The 20726-nt window shown below is 38.5% G+C and overlaps 1 protein-coding gene across 4 annotated transcripts in view; it reads left to right on the plus strand.

Annotated features, from left to right (window-relative positions):
* MAST2 (microtubule associated serine/threonine kinase 2) overlaps positions 1–20726 on the plus strand; it is a 213424-nt gene that overhangs the window by 14638 nt on the left and 178060 nt on the right. For 3 of the 4 annotated variants that reach the window (XM_034651722.1, XM_034651745.1, XM_034651731.1), the window contains exons 2-3: positions 11599–11746; positions 15183–15325. In XM_034651722.1, coding sequence (XP_034507613.1) covers positions 11599–11746; positions 15183–15325 — 291 coding nt within the window. The remainder of the gene's footprint in view (positions 1–11598; positions 11747–15182; positions 15326–20726) is intronic. The other variant, XM_034651738.1, reaches the window with a different exon arrangement.

The following is a 20726-nucleotide window of genomic DNA, read 5'->3' on the forward strand; positions in this document are numbered from 1 at the left end:
GTGACCTTTCTAACACTTGTTATTTTCACATTTTTAAAAATTTTAGCCATTGTGGATGTAAGCGATGTCTCATTGTGCTTTTTAAAAATTTTTAAATTAAAAACATTTTTTATTTTTAAAATATTTTAAGTAACCTCTACACCCAACATGGGCTTGAACTTACAACTCTGAGATCAAGAACCTCATGTTCCGTCCAGCGAGCCAGCCAGGTGCCCCTCATTGTGCTTTATGATTTGCATCTCCCTATAGGTTAATGATGTCAAGCATCTTTTTATGTGCTTGTTGACCATTTGTGTGTCTTTGTTACAGAAATGTTTATTCAAGTTCTTTGCCCATTTTTATTTTATTTATTTATATATTTTATTTATTTTATTTTATTTTTTTTCTTTGCCCATTTTTAAATTCCATTGTTTGTTGTTGAGGTGTAAGAGTTCTACGTTTATTCTGGATACTAGACTCTTATCAAATATATAATTTGCAGGTATTTTCACCCCTTTGGTAGACTGTCCTTCACTTTTTTTTTTAAGATTTTATTTGAGAGAGAGAGAGAACGGGAGTGCGCCAGCATGAGTGGGGGGAAGGGCAGTGGGAGAGGGAGAAGCAGACTGCCTGCAGAGCAGGGAGGCCAATGTGGGGCCCAATCCTAGGACTCCAGTATCACAACCTAAGTTGAAGGCAGACACTTAACTGACTGAACTACCAAGGAGCCCCAAACATTTATTTATTTTTAATTTTATTTTTAAGTAATCTCTCCACACAATGTGGAGCTCGAACTCACAACCCTGAGATCAAGAGTTGCATGCTCCACCGACTGAGCCAGCCAGGGGGCCCTGTTTTAGATTTTAAAGAAGTAAATACAGTTACTGTTAGCATCCCTTCCCTCCCAGGTCCCACCCCAGGAGGAAACCACTGTCCTGAAAGTGGTGTGTATTTAATGCTGCACAAGTGGGGAAGAAAAATCCATTACTAAAAATATTTATAAGAAAGATGTAGCAGTATTTGTTTTTAAATTTTATATAAACTATGTATTACTGTATATATCCTTTCACTCTTACTTTTTTTCACTCAACATTGTTTTTGAGAATTATGTATGTCATGGATCAACAAACTTTTTCTGTATAGGGCCAGATAATAAATATTTTAGGCTGTGTCATACTGTCTGTTTCATAACTATTCATTTCTGTTGTAGCATGATAGCATCTATATGATAATAGGTGAATGAGTGAACTGTGCTAAGTTCCTATAAAACTTAATATATAGACATTGAAATTGGAATTTCATATAACTTTCATATTCTTCATATTGAGAATATTTAATGAAATATTGTTCTTTGATTTGTTTTCCAACCATTTACAAATATAAAAACTATTTTTAACTTCCTGGCTGGACATAAATAGGCTATGGTTAGGATTTCGCCTTGCCTCTGAAGTTTGCTAAACTTGATCTATGTTAATATATTTAAATCAGTTTCATTAATTTTTAAAAGCTGTATGACATTCCTTTGAATAAATGAGTTTATTCATTCTTATATAATGGACCCTTAGGTCATTTTCATTTTTCCTGTTAGAGTGCAGTAAACATCCTTGTACTTATCTCCTTGTGCATACATGTAAGAGTTTTTCTTACTGGATATTATTGCCAAATTGCTTTCTACAGTGATTGTACCAATCTGTACTTTGGCCAGTGATGTTTTGCTATGTCTTTGCCAACTCTTAGTGTTATCAGGTATACTTTTTGTAATTTGTTAGGTTTAGATGGCATATCAGTGTTTTAAATATATTTCCCTAATTGCTCGTGAATTTTATTTGTTATTTGGATTTTTCCCTTATATCTATTATTTGGATTTTTTGCCTTGAGACTTACTTATCCATATACTCTCTTGTTTTTCTTATAGACTGTTTCTTTTATTTTTCTTATTGTTTTGAGTTCTTTATGAATGTCATTTAAATATAATATGGAGAAAAAACATCCTTTGGACTAGGTTTGAATTCTCTCAGTAGCTTAGTGAGTTTGAATATGAAATAAGGATAGGAGAGTTTATTTGCAGTGTTGTTTTCATTGTTAAATCAAGATTTAGAATTTCTCATTTGTATTGGATCTCACTAAATGTTTCTGTGTTTTTTGTGCTTGTTTTTTGTCACTGCTCTAACTTTATGTGTAGGAGAATATTCCTTTACTTTTGTAGCAGGCCACTTGTTTTCAGCTTTTTTTCTTCTTCCTTTCCTTTTTTCTTTTAAACCTTTTTATTGTAAAATAAAGAAGTACAGAAAAGCACTCAATACAAATGTATAACTTAATGAATTATTATGAGATGGACACCCTTACAACCACTGCACTACCCATGTAAGGAAAAACGATTTTGCCAGCCATTCTAGAAATTCCTCTCTCTCTGTCCCATCTCAATCACAGCCCCACCTTCCCTCCAAAAGTAATCACTGTCCTGACTTAAAAAGTAAGCATTTCCTTGTAAATTTGCATCTAAAACATTACAGTTTAGTCTTGCCCATTTAAAAAATCTAGATGGTAAAATCTTTTATAATCTGTAGGTTTCCCTTCCATCTCTTCCTTTTCCTTAAAATTTATAAACGTTGAAAAACCCTGGGGCATTTGACCTATAGAGTTTCCCACAGTCTAGCTTTGCATACTTACAGTGCATTTCACAATGTTTCTGTGTCCTTTGTATTTCTTGCAATTTACAGCTGGATACAGGGGCTTCATCAGTTTTAGGTTCAATCCCTTTGGCAAGATTATGGATGGTTGTGTGGTCTTTCAACAGGAGGCATGTCATAGTATCTGCCGTTTGCTCTTTGATTTTAGCAGTTGTTGATGCTCAGTACCAATATTCAGTAATTGGGAGTTGCAAAATGGTGATAGAATTCTGTCATTTTGTTTTCGATCACTTGCTGGAATAACACTTTAAGGTGATGCTCCCTTCATCTATTATTTAGTTCCCAGTGGCATAGTACATGTAAGACAGACTTGATTCTATCCTTTTAAATTTACCTGGGTTTTAAGATAACGAATTGGTTCCCTGTCATCTTCAGAAGGTGACCAGTAAATTATTTTCTTATTATCAGTGTCGTTATGCACTTAAATGTATTTAAATGTGTTTCAACCCATATATAATGTGTTCTTGTACTAGGGGAAGCTCAGATTGTCCTGTTGTTGTCTATAAAGAGAATTGTTCGTTCCTTAGTCTTTTGGACCTGATCCTGATAGTTTTTTTATTTTATTTTTTAAGATTTACTTATTTATTGGGGGGGTAAAGGGAGAGGGAGAGAAGCAGACTCCCCTCTGAGTGCGGAGCAAGACACAGGGCAGAGCTCGATCTCAGGACCCTGAGATCATGACCTGAGTTGATAGAATCAGTCACTTACCTGACTGAGCCATCCAGGTACCCCTTATCCTAATAGTTTTGATAGTGTGTTTTTTTTTTTTTTTTTTTTTTTTTTGCGATCTTGTGTGTCAGCCTGATCCAGGCTCATATTCTGCCTTAGACCTGGAATTATCTGTTTCTCTAAGAACTCCTGATTTCCTTTTCTTTCTTTTTTTGGGGAGCCCAACAAGGGGCTTGAACTCACCACCCTGAGATTAAGACCTGAGCTGAGATTAAGAGTCAGATGTTTAACTGGCTGAGCCACCCAGGGCTCCCATGAGCTCCTGGTTTCTTTTAATGGGAGATGGTGTTTTAGAACAACTACAGTCTAGGTCCTAAGGATACTCATTGCTATTGTGTTGGTCATTGTTTCTCCAATTTTTCAGTGGATACAGTTAAGAAATAACATAACTACATTGTCAGTTAACAGTATATTTGCAAAGAACTACAGAGATTTTCAAAAACCTTAATCTCCTGTATATTACATTAATATTTCTTCTCTTCTGTACCAAGAATCATATTCCCAAAGATTCAGGGGTGAAAGAATTGAATGTTGGGGAGTGTCATCAAAAAGATGTGACTTCCGATTGACCTGTGAGCTGGACCTGGACTCTGGGAGGCTCCTTTCCCCCACCCCTGTCCTTGGAATGTGGGTTCCACTTGCCTTTCCTGCTCCTAGAGGCAGCTCCAAGGACATATAGCCTTAAGACAGTGATGTAGTCTTGAAAACACCTGCATGGTATATGTGACTGCACCTAGTTAAGGCCTCTATAAACCAAGATCTGGCAGGCAGGTGGGGGGATCCATTTTCCTTGCTGCTCCCAAGACAAGCCTTGTATATAAGTTCCCTTTGCTTATTAATACTGCCACCTACCAACTTGGAGTTCTTTCTCTTTCTTCTGCCTCTCCCTGCCCTCTGAGTACAGGGGCCAGTTTCAGATTACACCCGGGAAGTTCCTGAGAGGGTTTTGAACCAACAATTAGAATATCCAGGAATTATTCATTTACTTTGTCATACGCTAAATGTATGTCTCTCATGGCAATACTAATATACTACCACCAATAATGATTAATGAGAACTGTTAAATTTTTTTGTATAAGCTCTCTCCACCTTCCCCCTTCCATTTTGTGGTTGACCTATATCTACACTTGCAAATTATATAGCCATTATGTACTATACTCTCCCTTTTAATGTACATTTATTCATTCTACAAATGACTTCATATTTAATGCTAATCACCATGTTGATATCACTCTAGTTATTTTGATTGTATGAATCTTCTCTAGTAGATTCCTTAGGAAGGGTCTGTTGGAACAACATTCAGAGTTATTTTATATTGATAACAGTTTGCCTGTGCCTTTTACCTTGAAGGTTATTATCCTGGATATAAAATCCTTGGCTCACATTGTCTTTCCTTGAGTATCTTATATATGCAACCCTGTTTTTCTTTCATGCAGTTTTTCGGGTTTTCATTTGTATAACTTGAGCATATTTAAGACCGGGATTTAAAGTTTACTACTAGGTCTAATGCTGGGCTTCCTCAGGCATGGTTTCTGTTAATTTATTTTGATTCTTTGAATGGGCCATACTTCTTCATTTCTTTGTATGTCTTGTGCTTTTGTTGTTGTTGAAAAATGGACATTTGAGGGGCACCTGGGTGGCTCAGTTAGTTAAGCATCTGCCTTCGGCTCAGGTTATGATCCCAGGGTCCTGGGATCCGGCCCCGCATCAGGCTCCTTGCTCAGCAGAGAGCCTGCTTCTGCCTCTCCCTCTGCTGCTTTCCCTGCTTGTGCTCTCTCTCTCTCCCTCTCTGTCAAATAAATTTTTAAAAAAAATAAATAAATAAAAGGGGTTTCTTAAAAAAAAATGGACATTTGAATATTGGTAACTCTGGAAATCACCTTTCCCCCTTTCTCTAGAGTTTGTTGTTTTTTGATTGTTGAAGGCTGTAGCTGTCCATTTATCTAGTGAGTTTTCCCAACTTTTTTTTTTTGTGGAAATTGAATTCTTTGCTCTGTGCGGTACTGAAGTCTCTGTTCCTTAGCTTGTGTTTTGATGGAGGTTTCCTTGATCACTAGGAGCTAAACAAACAAACAAATATACCTCCTAGAGGGTCTTTGCATATGGACTTTGTGCTTAGCCAGACTAGAGATCAGGCTGAGATGAAAGCGTGAAGTCTTTTCAGGTCTTTCCTGAGCGTGCATTTTGCCCTGGGCTTTCTATTTTTTTTTTTTTTAAGTTTATTTAATCTCTACACCCAACGTGGGGCTCAAACTCATAATCAAAAGCCCATGCTTTTACCACGGAGCCAGCCAGGTGTCCTTGCCTTGGGTTTACTAAATTATTCTATATACGCAGATATTTTTAATTGCCCTAATTCGCCACAGAAACTCTCCTCTTTTCCTCCTAGACTTTAGGCAGTGTATTTTATGTCTCATTTATAATCTTTTGGCCCAGGTCGCTGTGGGTGTTTGGATCACTTCACAATGTTTTTGAGCAATGCCTTCTGCTTTTCCATCATGAACAGATTCAGAGTTAGGTGAACTAAAGGTGTGCCTTGTGTCAGTCCTTCAGGTAGCCCCAGACAAGTTAGAACAGATATAAGCAACAATTTGCAAATAAGGTCTGTTGTGCTCCTTTCGGAACCAGGGACCAGAGTCCTGCACCGGAAACACCAGCTGACATCGGCGGAACATATGTAGGAGTGGGTGGGCAAGGGCAAGTGAAAATGCCACAAAGCTGTCCTATGATTATTATTTTTTAAAGATTTATTGATTTATTTTAGAGAGAGAGTGAGCATGTGTGCAGGCACGAGCGGGTGGAGGGGTAGAGGGAGACAGAGAATCTACAGCAGACTCCCTGCTGAGTGCAGAGCCCAAAGTGGGACAGGATCCCTCGACCCTGATCATGACCTGAGCCGAAACCAAGAGCCCAACGCCCAACCAATGGAGCCAACCAGGTGGCCCGCTTTCCTGCTATTTTTAAGTTGACTTCTTGATTCAGCATTTTCTTGGCTGTAAACCTTTGACTGTTTTCCAGAATTCTGACAAAGGTGGTTCTGACACTTTCTGCTTGTTTTTCAATTGTTTCTGTGGGGGATGTTAGTTTGCAGCTGTGGGGTTTTGTTTTGTTTTTGCTGACGTTGTCTCTCATTTGATTTTTTTTTATCTCATTTGATTTTAATTTTTGTTTCCCTAATGATAAATGATGTTGAGGGTGGTTTCGTGTGTTTATTTGCCATAGTTGCCTCTTGTTTAAGTGTCTGTTCAGTCTTTCGCTCATATTTTTTATTATAGGCTTATGTGTTTTATTATGGAATTTTGAAAGATCTTTCTATGTACTGAATGCCAGTCCTTTCTCACATGTGTTTTGCATATATTGTTTCCTTGTGTGTGATTTGTTTTCATTTTCTAACAGTATTTTTTCAAGAGTAGTTTTTTAAATTTGAGTCTAATTTATAAATTTGCTCTTTTTAAACTTGTGTTTTGTATCTTATCTAAGAACTCTAAAACTAACAAAAATTTACTCTTGTATTTTCTTCTGAAGTTTTATAACTTTAGATTTTATAGTTTGATTCATGATCCATTTAGAGTTAATTTTTGTCTGTGTTTGATAATGCTTGATGTATGGGTCAAAGTTCATATATATATATGTGTGCACACACGCACACACATACAGATAAGCAAAGGTTTTTTGATAGGGATTAGGAGGATGAACTTTGATTAGTGTGGCACCTGGGTTTGACTCTTGGTAGGGTAGATTAGGAAGAATCTGCCACAAGATATAGAGTTCTTTTCACCTACCAGTCATTGGGGGTAAAACAACTCCTAATGAGAGTTAATCCAGGTTTTTAGTCTTAGACTCCAGTTTTCAGCTGTGAATCCTTTACTTTGAATCCTATATTTAACAGCATAGTACAGTGTAAGCACAACTCTAGCTTTGTGGGTAAATTTAACCTGAGATTTGCTTTGTATTGTGGAGGAGGGAGATGGTTCTAAGCCAAGACAGAGAGAAACTCTGAGGACTCCCAGGGCCATAAGCAAAATAGTCACAACTCAGTACTCTGAATTAAAAGAGAAAACAATAAGCTACAGTGTATGGATGAGCAGTTAGTCTTAGCCAGAAAAGAAACAACCACCAATATAGGACTAGATCAGTACCAATTAAGAGAAAGTCCTACCCTTTTCAATCACTCTATTCCCTATCATAACATACCAAAGGATAAAAAGCCAGAAAACAGAAAAGAAAAATAAAAGCAAATCATGCCCCTTATTCCAAGTCTCACCTGTCAAAACCTTGCAAAGGGAAGAAAATATTAATTAAATTGGATATGAAATTTAACCCTTAAATTAGCATGTCTTTTTAACTTTACTGTATATTACTCATTTCAGAAAAGTACACATACCCAAGCATGAAACTCAATGAATTTTCACAAGTTAAACATACCCATGTAACCAGCATCAAGATTAAAAAAAAAAAAAAAAAAAAGACATGGGGCACCTGGGTGGCTCAGTCAGTTAAGCCTGCAACTTTTGATCTCAGCCCAAGTCTTGATCGCAGGTTCATGAGTTTAAGGCTCGACTATGCCACCTAGGCACCCGAATTCTGCCTTTTAAAAATTTCACTTAATACAGGCGAATTGACTTTATTGTAACATTTATCAAGAACCTACTTTCATTTAATTAAAGTGGTTGCAAACTTGAGCACTTTATTATCAATTTCAAGTAATTTGTGATACAGTCCTCACGACTGGTCAGTGTATTTGTTGTGTTGGTGGCATCGTATTGAAAGTTTTTGATCTAGTCTGGTGGTTCTCAAACTTTCATGTGCTTCAGCATCACCTGGAGGGCTTGGTAAAACACAGATTGCTGGTCCCCTCAGTCAGAATTTCTGATTTAGTAGGTCTGGAGTGAAGCCTGAGATTTTGCATTCTTAGCAAGTTCACAGGTCCTGCTGATGTTGCTGGCCTGGGGACCACATTTTGAGAATCACTGCTTTAGGCCAACTTTCACCATACCTTTTTAATATTTCTGGTGGCACAGTCCATTCCTTTTTAAGGGGGCCTATTCACTGTTAGCTTTTCCCTCTAACTAAACCTACTTTTTCTGTTATTTTCATCTGCTAGTTCTAACTCTGTCCTCAGAAGTAAGAAGTTTCCTATAATGTAGGAGATAGCCGTCATATAGTTGAAGAGAGTTACTCATGTCTCCTTCGTTTTCTTTCTTTGAGGTTAAATTTTTATAGTTCCCCTCATAATTATTGGAAAAGTACTGTAATTTATAGTTATGCTAATATTTACTATTGCCATAGCAGTGTTTTATTTGTAAACTGGTTTCTCCTCTCCTCTTTTCCCTGTCTTGATAAGTATACTGTCCAAGCCAGAAACCTGTAAGTCACCCTACACTCTTACCCTTCCTTAACTCCCTATTTTGCTTAAGAAACATTTGATTGTAGAAATGATAGAAATCAATTTCATTTAGTTTTTAAGCTGTAAGGAAGAACTTATTAAAAGGGTACAGTGGTATCCCTCTGAACTTGAAAACATGTAGTTTGGATCTCATAAATGACTAGACTTGGAAACTAGAAAACTGTAAGTAGTTAGTATGGAAGTTTAGTAAAGAAGTTTTACCTCCACTACACTTTTTCTTTCTCCGTGTTACTTGCTTCAGCTTGTTTCTTAATGACTTCTAGGGTAAATTCAGTAATGTCCTTTTTTTTCTTCTTTTTTAAAGAGGGAAGTGGGGAGGGACAGAGGGAGAGGGAGAGAATATTAAGCAGGCTCCATGCTCAGCACAGAGCCCGAAGCAGGGCTCAGTCTCACAGTCCTGAGATCATGACCTGAGCCAAAATCAAGAGTCAGATGCTTAACTGACTTGAGCCACCCAGATGCCCCATGTCTTTATTTTATTTTATTTTTTTTTAAATCTTGATGCTGGTTACATGGGTATGTTTAACTTGTGAAAATTCATTGAGTTTCATGCTTGGGTATGTGTACTTTTCTGAAATGAGTAATATACTTCAGTAAAGTTAAAAAGACATGCTAATTTAAAGGTTGAATTTCATAACCAATTTAATTAATATTTTCTTCCCTTTGCGAGGTTTTGACAGGTGAGACTTGGAATAAGAAGGGGCATGATTTGCTTTTATTTTTCTTTTCTGTTTTCTGGCTTTTTAATCTTTGGTATGTTATGATAGGGAATAGAGTGATTGAAAAGGGTAGGACTTTCTCTTAATTGGTACTGGTCTAGTCCTATATTGGTGGTTGTTCCTTTTTTGGCTAAGACTAATTGCTCATCCATACGCTGTATCAGGCATCCCAGGGCTGGCTCTCTGATGTAGCTCATTTGTAAATTATTTTGGGGATGAGACCTTTCCCTGTCCATGTTGTCTTCATGCGGGATGTTATTTCAGCTTGATATCTTCCAGGGCTTCCTTACTTTCCTCCACCGAAAGCTGCTTGCTGAGGATGTTGGCTGTGTGAGTGGCCACCCCTTTTTGGTGGGTTATCAGCATTAGTGCCCAAACCCTGCTTCCTTCCATGGTTTGTCCTTGATGCATGGGTACTGTTTCATTCTTGACACACCAAATGGTGGAAATATAGACAGCTATCTTGCTGCTTTCTTTTTGTATTAGCTATGCCTTCCAATTCTCCTTCCTCCCTGCTCACTTGTTACAATTATCTTGACACATCATTTGCTTTAATGATACAGTGCCTAAATATCTTTATCATTTTATCCATTTACTACCAATTTAAAAATATTGCTTCCTTGTTTGTTCTGCTATTTTTCTTTAACTTTACTTTTTTATGCTTTAGCATTTATAAATTATATTCTGTATAGCTACCACCAACCAATATTGGCACTTTCCCATGTTTGTGAACCCACCAATCACACTGTATGACTTTAGAGTTTTTTTTTTTTTTAAATCTTAAGGAGGTTGGCATTTTTCCATTTTACCCCCCTGTGGCTTTTATTAGTTACTTGAGTCTTGTTCTTCAAACGGCAGGTAACACAGATTTTAGTTATTTTTATGTTTCTCATTTTGTCTTTGTACTGTCCATATCACTTAGATGTGCAACTTGTCTGTGTTCATTATAGCTTCCTTCATATGAAAGATGCTTCATTTGCCTAATTTTTTTCAAAGTAGTTTCTCTTTTAATGCTGCCAGTTGGTGAGCGTTTGCTTCAAAATGTCTGAAACTTTTTTTTTTTTTAAGATTTTGTGTGTGAGAGAGAGAGACAAGAGATAGTGACAGAGATAGCGAGAGAGAGCACAAGCCCGGAGGAGAGGGAGAAGCAGGCTCCCCGCTGAGCAGGGAGCCCAACATGAGGCTTGATCCCAGGACCCTGGGATCATGACCTGACTGAAGGCAGATGCTTAACTGACTGAGCCATCCAGGCGCCCCCAAAATGCCTGAATCCTGATGATATGTTGGACGCTGCTTCCTGAGTGAAGAGGAGCAGGCATTGGGATGGAGCGGGATGAACTAGATTAAAATAAAGGCAAAAGGAAAGCCCTCTCAATGTTTCATATTGTCTGCGTTTTCTCCATAGTACTTCATGCTTTTTCATTGTATTTAGCTCCTATTATAGACTTATAAAGAAAGCTATACATTTTATTTTAGCATTCATTGAATGATAGAGGCATTTCTAACTTTGTATAACAGGTAAAGGAAGGTCTGCTATTTATGATTTTTTAAAAGCTAAAGTATGCTTTACTGGATATAGGAAGAGTGAATAGAAGGAGAAAAATAAACATAACTAGACATGTACTCATTATGGAAAAAGACTTATTTTCTACTTTTTTTTTTTTCTTAAGAGAGGGGAAGAGAGAGAGGGAGTGGGTGGGGGAGGGGGAGAGGGGCAGAGGGGGAGAGAGAGAGAATCCCAAGCAGATTCCCCGCTGAATGCAGAGCCTGACTTGGGGCTTAATCCCATGATCCTGAGATCGAGACCTGAGTCGCAACTAAGAGTTGGATGCTCAACCGACTGAGCCACCCAGGTGCCCCTTTGGCATTTTATAATCAGTGTCCCACAGCCTTCATAACATACCCAGACAGCTTTTACTAAGAAGTAGGTTTCTGGCTTTAGCTGTTGAGCAGAAAGTATAAAATGATGGCACTTTTTAACTGCAGTGAATGTTGTAAAGATGTTTAATATAAAGTCCTTACACTTTTCAGAAAAGACATTACACTTACGTTTTACTTTTTTTTTTCTTTGAAGGATGTGATAGCTGGACTTAGTCCCCTGCTTTTTAGAAAGCTCAGTAATCCTGACATATTTTCATCCACCGGAAAAGCTAAACTCCAGCGACAACTTAGTCAGGATGACTGTAAGTTGCGGAGAGGAAGCCTGGCCAGTTCGTTGTCAGGTGAGTATCTAATTTTGTTTTTTTAAGAAATGTGGGACTGTGTTGTCAATATTTTAGGGTATATCAACTGACTTGGCATCTTGGCAGTTTCTTCTCTGGTGGTAGTTTTGTATAGGACACTATGGGCAAGGCCATCTTCCTCTCTTTACTGCTTCCTCATGACATCTCTGAATGGTAGCCTCCTCAGCCTGCTAGATATTTCCTAGTTGACTACTATCATTGGTTATTCCCTTTGAATTTGACTTTTGCTCTCTGCTCACTTCTGTGGACTTCATATCCTTTGCTTCTTTTGATTTTTCCCCCCCATTTTCAAAATCGATTCCAAAGCCTGCAGCGCCTCTCCACCTTCCCCATAGAAAAATCTTTAAAAAATTCAAGGGGAAGAAATGATACAAGGAAGTCATGGTCCAAATAGGAAAAAATTAAAATGTGACATAATTTTAAGCAATCAATAGAATATTAAAAAAAGAATCCGTTTTGCCTCAGCTAAAAATATTAGATTAGTAGAGAAGAAAATATAATCCTCCTGTGTACTCCTTGCCAGTTTTAAATTTCTTTTTATTTTTGTCCCTTTTCAGGGCTATTTCCTCAGCTTTATCTTTCCATTCTTTTATTGAAATTGTTGTTTTGCCAGGTGTGTATTTAATCACATAGAACCATTTTTTGTTTTCATAGTATTCTGTTCTTCTTTTAAGGATATATTACCTTATAAATATTATATGAGTAAATAGAACTTTGTATTGAAATTTTTTTTAAAGTTTTCTTTTGTTTCTGAATCAACTGTTTTGAGCACCTAATAACCAGAATCCATTGCTTTGCTCTGAGATGCCATATTCCTTCTATCCTGTGAGGTAATTGGTGATTGGCTACTGGGTGATACAATGTGGGAATGTGGTTGTGTTTGAGTCTTTATAGATTTTCAGTTCATCTGAGTTCAGCCTTACATCTTAATTTTATGTCCTCTTTAGTATCTTGCATTTCTGAGTACTAAACTTACCTGAGATTTTGCAGGGTAGCTACTATCTCATTTAACTGCCATTCAACTGTTACCTCCTCTATGCTTATTATACCTTGTGTCTTTCTTTCCCAGTTCCATTGGTCATGATTCATCTGTCTGTTTCACATTGTCCCCAAATTCTAATTCATCTCCTCAGTTAATCTCCCCTCCCTCATTATAGCCTTTGTTTGTTTTACTTCTTTATTCTCATTTACTGTCCTGGGTGACAAAAGATAAAATAGTATGTACTCAGTCAGCCATGTTTAACTGGGAATATTTTGCATATTAGCCTCTTGAATCATTGTAGGAGTAATTAGAATTTTTTAAGTTTTTTTTTTTTTCCTGAGTTATTTCTTTACTAAAGGGCTAGTTTCTCCATTTGTTCATATTGTTCCTTCCGTCTTATGTTGTTTGTTTTCCTCAAATTCTTGGCAGTCCTTGGTACATTTCAAGCCCAGACCAGTATATGTCCAAATGGGTTTCTTTTGCAGGTGCGTGAGCCTCTTTCCCCAGCAAGCCCTTATTTTGAAGGGAGATAGAGATATGATACTAGCCTTTGTGTATGTGGATAGGGCAAGTCAAGGAGCTGGCTTTCCTTTAGAGTATATAGATGAGGAGTAGGCAGATGATCTGGAGAATTTGGCAGCATTTGCAGAAGGAAAGCAGGCAGGCCGTCTCTGCCGTCTCTACTCTGGCCTTACGGGAGTTTGGAGTAGAGAACTATTCTTTGTAGAGGGTTTTATGGGAAGGCTGTCTGATGAAGCATACATTTACGAACAGACTTGAAAGATAACTAGATTTTTAAAAAACACTGCATTTTTCTGATTAAAAAAGTAAATATGCCAGTAATAAAAAAATTCGAGTTCAAAGACATGCATTATGTCAAAGTGAAAAGTTCTTCTTAATCTTTTCTTTCTTCTCTCTGCCTTCCTTCAACTATTTATATATACTCCATTATATTTAAATATACATTTAAAAGCTTATGTAAATATACACAAACTTTTTTTAAAATAAAAATTGGGATCTTATGCCACATACTTCCTTTCTGCTTACTTTACTCAACAGGAAATGTTGAACATTTTTCTCTTGACTACATTTTGAACTGCCTCATTATTTTTAATGGGTTTAGTATTTCATTATGTGGAGGTAGTATAATTTCTTTAAATTGTAATAAACATTTTATTTTCAGTTTTATTCTGGTGAGCATTGCTAAGGTGAGCATTCTGGTCTGTTTTTTCATTATACTACGTTACTACAGGTGGAATGCTGGGTCCAAACATATTCAAATTTTAGTAAGTTTTGCTAAATTGCCCTCCAAATAATTTGCATCACATTTTATTTGCAATAAAATGGTATGTTGTACCAAAAACAAAACTCAAAACTCCTTTTGCTCACACCTTTATTACAGTGGGTATTTCCATGTTGAATAGGATTTTGCCAGGAAGAGGAAAGGTTTTCAAGTGAGTTGGGTGATCAAGATAAATTCGGGTAAAAATTCAGGGCATAATATTGAAGTTGAGTGAGCAAATGGGTGTAGAAAAGAGTTGAAGGAGATGAGGCTAGGAAGATAATCTGGATTTACAGAGGAGGATTTCTTTAGTTTTTTAAAAGTTTGGCTAATTTTGAATAGTAGGGAGTCATCAGCAGTTTTTTTAGGACAAGGAATGATATTACGTTTGTTTTGGTCAAATCACTAGTAGCAATGTGAGGAACATTACGAAGGAAGAGATTGAAATAGGACTGGCACGTCAATTAGAAAGTCATTGCAATTCTTGATACTCAGTCTTTTATAAGTGACTTTCTTGTAGTCTTTCATTGGGATTAAGGCAGTCAGTCAGTCAACCTGGACTGAACACATGGAGTCTGGCCAGAGCATTATAGATTCAGCGTTCATCTTCGGAAACCTAAGGGCCAAACTTGTCTAGGAGAAGCTGTCAGCTGCACTCATGTTGCATTGAGTTGGTGAGAAACTAAGTAGCATGGAAGGGACTGGAAAACTCAGCCTGCTAGGTTGGGTGCTGGCGTTCAGTTTTCAGTATTCTTTTTACAATTCTCCTCTCCACCAAGACAGTTGGAATTTTTTAAAGGACTACAGATTCTAAAATGAATATGGCAGGGGCGCCTGGGTGGCACAGCGGTTAAGCGTCTGCCTTCGGCTCAGGGCGTGATCCCGGCGTTACGGGATCGAGCCCCCACATCGGGCTCCTCCGCTAGGAGCCTGCTTCTTCCTCTCCCACTCCCCCTGCTTGTGTTCCCTCTCTCGCTGGCTGTCTTTATCTCTGCCGAATAAATAAATAAAATCTTTAAAAAAAAAAATAAAAAAAAAATGAATATGGCAGAACTTCATCTTATTTTGGATCACTGTACTTTTATCCACTTGATATCATTGTATGTTTTCATTCATTGATAAATAATATTTTCTAAACCTTGTGTTTGAAGGTAAGCAGCTGCTCCCCTTGTCCAGCAGTGTACATAGCAGTGTGGGACAGGTGACTTGGCCGTCTTCAGGAGAAGCATCAAACCTGGTTCGAATGAGGAACCAGTCCCTTGGACAGTCTGCACCTTCTCTTACTGCTGGCTTGGTAAGTGTTAGTAAAGACAGTCCCTTCCTCTATGAACAAATTCTTGATTGCCATGGCCACATTTGTTATTTTTCTTTTTCTTTCTTTTTTTTTTTAAAGATTTTATTTATTTATTTGACAGAGATAGAGACAGCCAGCGAGAGAGGGAACACAAGCAGGGGGAGTGGGAGAGGAAGAAGCAGGCTCAAAGCGGAGGAGCCTGATGTGGGGCTCGATCCCACAACGTAGGGATCACGCCCTGAGCCGAAGGCAGACGCCCAACCACCATGCCACCCAGGCGCCCCTGTTATTTTTCTTTTTAGGATTTGGATAGTTTAATTTTTCAAAGTAAAGTACAAAAAAGAATGGAATTTAGGGGCGCCTGGGTGGCTCAGTCATTAAGTGTCTGCCTTCAGCTCAGGGCGTGATCCCAGCGTCCTGGGATCGAGCCCCACATCAGGCTCCCTGCTCTGCTGGGAGCCTGCTTCTTCCTCTCCCACTCCCCCTGCTGTGTTCCCTCTCTCGCTGGTTGTCTCTCTCTCTGTCAAATAAATAAATAAAATCTTAAAAAAAAAAAAAACGACGATTGCTTTCATATGCTGTCTCTGATTGCTCCCTTATACTGTCACTGGTACTGATTATGTAGGGAGAGTCAAGAAAAAGACTTAGTATGGTTGACTGAATGAATAAATTTTCTGGGAAAGAGGTTTCTTTTTTTTAAGATTTTATTTGTTTATTTGAGGGAGAGAGACAGAGATAGCGAGAGAGAGCATACGAGGGGAAGGAGAAAGAGAAGCAGGCTCCCTGCTCAGTGAGCCTGATGCAGGGCTTGATCTCTGGACCCAGGGATTAGGACCTGAGCCGAAGGCAGACGCTTAGCTGACTGAGCCACCCAGGCGCCCTGTGGGAAACAGCTTTGTAATAGACAGGATTCTTAACTTTGTGAAGTTATTTTGCTTCTGTGTGTAGTTATGTGATGCACATATTTAGTACATGAGGATAGGATAGTGGGCAGTTCAGTATATATTGGACGCAAGAATGAGCCTTTTCTTTGTCTAGGATTTGTATGATAGACAGAATCTAACAAAGTTGTTAAGCTGTGTAGTCTGGGCAGGTTGTTTTCTGCCCATGATTGCATCTTCCACCCTTTTATCCTCAGTACCTCTGCCTCTTTATTGAAGGTACCCATTGACTTGCTGCTGATCTCACATTCTTCCTAAAGGACAAGGCGCACTAGTAAATTTCAGGGTACAATAACAGAAACTTGTTCCCATTAAAATATAATCTCATCTATTCTTTGGTATTATAAATCTTTTGGGTTGGCATGTATAGATTAGAAAGCTTTGTCCATTTGTCCATTCTGGGAAGTGTCGATAGGGGAAGGAGTCTTCTTATGGCAAGTGGGAAGTTAATTTTTGGATCAGAAGATTTCCTTATGACCTGAAGTTGGTGACTCTTAGGCCACAGGAAGAATCAGGAACTTTCCCACTCCCTAACTTTTTATTTTGAAAATTTCAAATACAGTGAATACTCACATATATTGACTTAGATTGGTCAGTTTGGTTGTAACTTGCATTTTGCCACATTTGCTTTATCTCTGTATTTGTACGTAATTTTTTTTCCCCCTGAAACATTTCAAAGCAAGTCACAGACCTTATGATACCTCACCCTTAAGTATTTTTTGTAAGACCAAGGACAGTCTCCTAAATAACCACAATATATTATCAGATCCAAAATGTTTAACATCAATTTAATAACAGCATCTAATAGAAAGATTATATTCAAATTTCCCCACTTGTTCTCAGCATGTCTATTAAAGCCCCACATCTTCTTCCTTTTAACCTCTGAAATACACAAAAAATATATAGATCTATGTACCCTATCATAGAGATTGGTTAATTTAGATTTTAAAGTAATCTCTTGGTGCTCCTGGGTGGCTCAGTTGGTTAAGCATCTGCCTTTGGCTCAGGTCATAATCTCGGTGCCCTGGGGTTGAGCCGTGTGTTGGGCTTCCTGCTCAGCGGGGAGCCTGCTTCTCCCTCTGCCCCTCCCCATGTTCGTGCTCTCTTTTTCTCAAATAAATAAAACCTTAAAAAAAAAAAAATCTCTACACCCATTGTGGGGCTTAAACTCACAACCCCTGAGATCAAGTTACACTCTACTGACTGAGCCAGCCTGGCGCCCCCCTATCATAGAGATTTTGATCCAGTGGGACTGGGATGGTCCTAGGGATCAGTTTTTCTTTAAAGCATTATAACTGCTTCTAACATGCACCCTTTTGAGAATTAACTGCCAGTAAAATACAGCTGAATGTTTTATTTTAAGCTGTTGTGTTGCAGAGGGAATTCCTGAACTGAGGTTTCTGGAGTCCTAGCCTAGGCCAACTGAAGTAGAGAATTCCTGAGTTACTTTTTCTTTTTAAAAGCTTATTGAGATATAATTCATGTAAGTTACAATTTACCCAATTAAACTGTACTATGCAATGATTTTTTGTATATTCACAGATATATGCTGCCATCACTATAGTCAATTTTAAAACATTTTTATCACTTCAGAAAGAATCCCTATACCCTTTAGTTGTCACCCCTTTATCCTCCCATCCCCCCATCACTGTGTAACCATTAATCTACTTTCTGCCTCTGTACATTTGCCTATTCTGTATATTTCGTATAAATTGACTCATACAGTAATGTGGCTTTTTGTGACTGGCTTCTTTCACTTAGCATGACGTTTTTAAGGTCTATCTACATTGTAGCATGGAAGTACTTCATTCCTTTTTATCACTGAATAATATTCCATTGTATGGATATACCACATTTTGTCTGTCAGTTGATGGATATTTGGATTGTTGCTACCTTTTTTTTTTTTTTTTAAAGATTTTATTTATTTATTCGACAGAGATAGAGACAGCCAGCGAGAGAGGGAACACAAGCAGGGGGAATGGGAGAGGAAGAAGCAGGCTCACAGCGGAGGAGCCTGATGTGGGGCTCGATCCCAGAACGCTGGGATCACGCCCTGAGCTGAAGGCAGACGCTTAACCGCTGTGCCACCCAGGCGTCCCCGTTGCTACCTTTTGACTGTGATGAATAATGCCTCTCTGAACATTTGTTTAAAGATTTTCATGTGGACATGTTTTCATTTTTCTTGGGTATATACTTAGGAGTAGGATTGTTAGGTTGCATGGTAACTTTGTGTTTAACATTTTGAGGAATTGCCAGACTGTTTACCAAAGTGGCTGCACCCATTTTACATTCCTTTTTTTTTTTTTTTAAAGATTTTTTATTTATTTATTTGACAGAGATAGAGACAGCCAGCGAGAGAGGGAACACAAGCAGGGGGAGTGGGAGAGGAAGAAGCAGGCTCACAGCAGAGGAGCCTGACGTGGGGCTCGATCCCATAACGCCGGGATCACGCCCTGAGCCGAAGGCAGACGCTTAACCGCTGTGCCACCCAGGCGCCCCCCCATTTTACATTCCTACCAGCACTGTATGATGGTTTGATTTCTTTAAATCCTCACTAATGTTTGCTGTTGTCTTTGATTTTAGCAGTCATTTGGCTGTTGTCTGTCTTTGGTTTTAGCAGTCATTTAGCACACCCTTTTGCATCTGAAGAGGTATCTTGTGGTTTTGATTCACATTTTCCTAATGACTAATGACATTGAGCATCTTTTAATGTGATTATTGGCTATTTGCAAACTTTCTTGAAGAAATGTCTATTCATATTTTTTGCCCATTTAAAAAGTTGGTTTATTTATTTATTTTGTATATGGATTTGTAAAAGAATTACTTCTTTAGACTTCTGTTTAGTTAGTTTTCTACTCCCAAGGATCTGCCTTTTGTTTTCTCCTGTGCCTTTCTTTCCTGAGCTATTCACTTATCTATGGTAACCTCCGGCTAGTTCCTCCCTTTTCATTCTCCTATCCAAGGATTTTTGTGTGGCACATTTGCTGGTTAGTATCGAACGTCTTTTCCTGCTTTGAGTTACCCCATGCTGGAATGTACCTGGGTGCTGCCCTCCCAGCTTCTGGCTGTGACATTTCTGAAGAATCTCTCCTACCATGTATTCTTATTCTTATTTATTTATTTATTTTTTTAAAGATTTTTTTAAAATTTATTTATTAGACAGAGATAGAGACAGCCAGCGAGAGAGGGAACACAAGCAGGGGGAGTGGGAGAGGAAGAAGCAGGCTCATAGCTGAGGAGCCTGACGTGGGGCTCGATCCCATAACGCCGGGATCACGCCCTGAGCCGAAGGCAGACGCTTAACCGCTGTGCCACCCAGGCGCCCCCTTGGATGCTATTAANTATTCTTATTCTTAATAGACTTATTGCTACATAGACCCAGCCTCCAAGGAATTTTTGGGTCAACAGGAGTCATATATAACTGATCTTAACATTTAATGTTTAATGAGCGGTCGATTGTGACTTAAAATGTAACTAAAAGGGGACAAGAACAATTATTCTTGGGTATAGTTATTGGGGAGGTAAGTTTGCTGGAAGTTAGACTTGACCAGAGTCTGGAGAAGGGATAGCCAAAAGCTTAATGTAGCAAATATTTTCTTTTTAAAGATTTTATTTATTTATTTATTTGAGAGCGTGTGTGCATGAGTGGTGGGGGGTGGGAAGCAGAGAGAGAGGAAGAGAGAATCTGAAGCAGACTCCATGCTGAGGTGGAGCCCTACGTGGGGCTCCATTTCACCACCAAGAGAGATGGTCACCTGGGCCGAAAGCAAGAGTACGTTGGTTAACCGACTGAATCACCCAGGCACCCTTATTTATTTTTTAAAGGGGGGAAGGGTAGAGGGGGAGGGAGAGAGAGTCCTAAGAAGCCCCTACGGTGCTGAGCACGGAATCCCAGGCAGGGCTCGATCTCATGACCCTGAGATCATGACTTCAGCCCAAACCAAGAGTCCTGTGCTATACAGGCACCCTGCAAATATTTTCATTTTGAGGCAATCTAGATGATAGGTGTTTATGAAGAGATTTTAGACTTATCCCTCATTTCCTAGTATCTGTTGAGAGGATTTCTCTGAAGACCCGTTTCCCCCTATATGTAGAAACCGTGATTCCGATTAGTGGCTTCTAGGTCATGTTCTTATAAAAAGGATTATACGGTCATATTATTATATTGTATGCTCCCAGATGGGAAAAAACTTAGATGACATCTTGTCCAAGATTAAATTTGTCTTTAAAAAAATTTATATACAGTTGAGGGGTGCCTGGGTGGCTCAGTTGTTAAGTATCTGCCTTCGGCTCAGGTCATGATCCCAGGGTCCTGGGATCGAGCCCCATATCCGGCTCCCTGCTCGGTGGGGAGTCTGCTTCTCCCTCTCCCGATTCCCCTGCTTGTGTTCTTTCTTTCGCTGTCTCTCTCTGTCAAATAAATAAATAAATAAGATCTTTATTTATTTATTTATTTATTT

This window comes from Ailuropoda melanoleuca, chromosome 2, assembly GCF_002007445.2.
Source record: "Ailuropoda melanoleuca isolate Jingjing chromosome 2, ASM200744v2, whole genome shotgun sequence".
Classification (NCBI taxonomy): domain Eukaryota; kingdom Metazoa; phylum Chordata; class Mammalia; order Carnivora; family Ursidae; genus Ailuropoda; species Ailuropoda melanoleuca.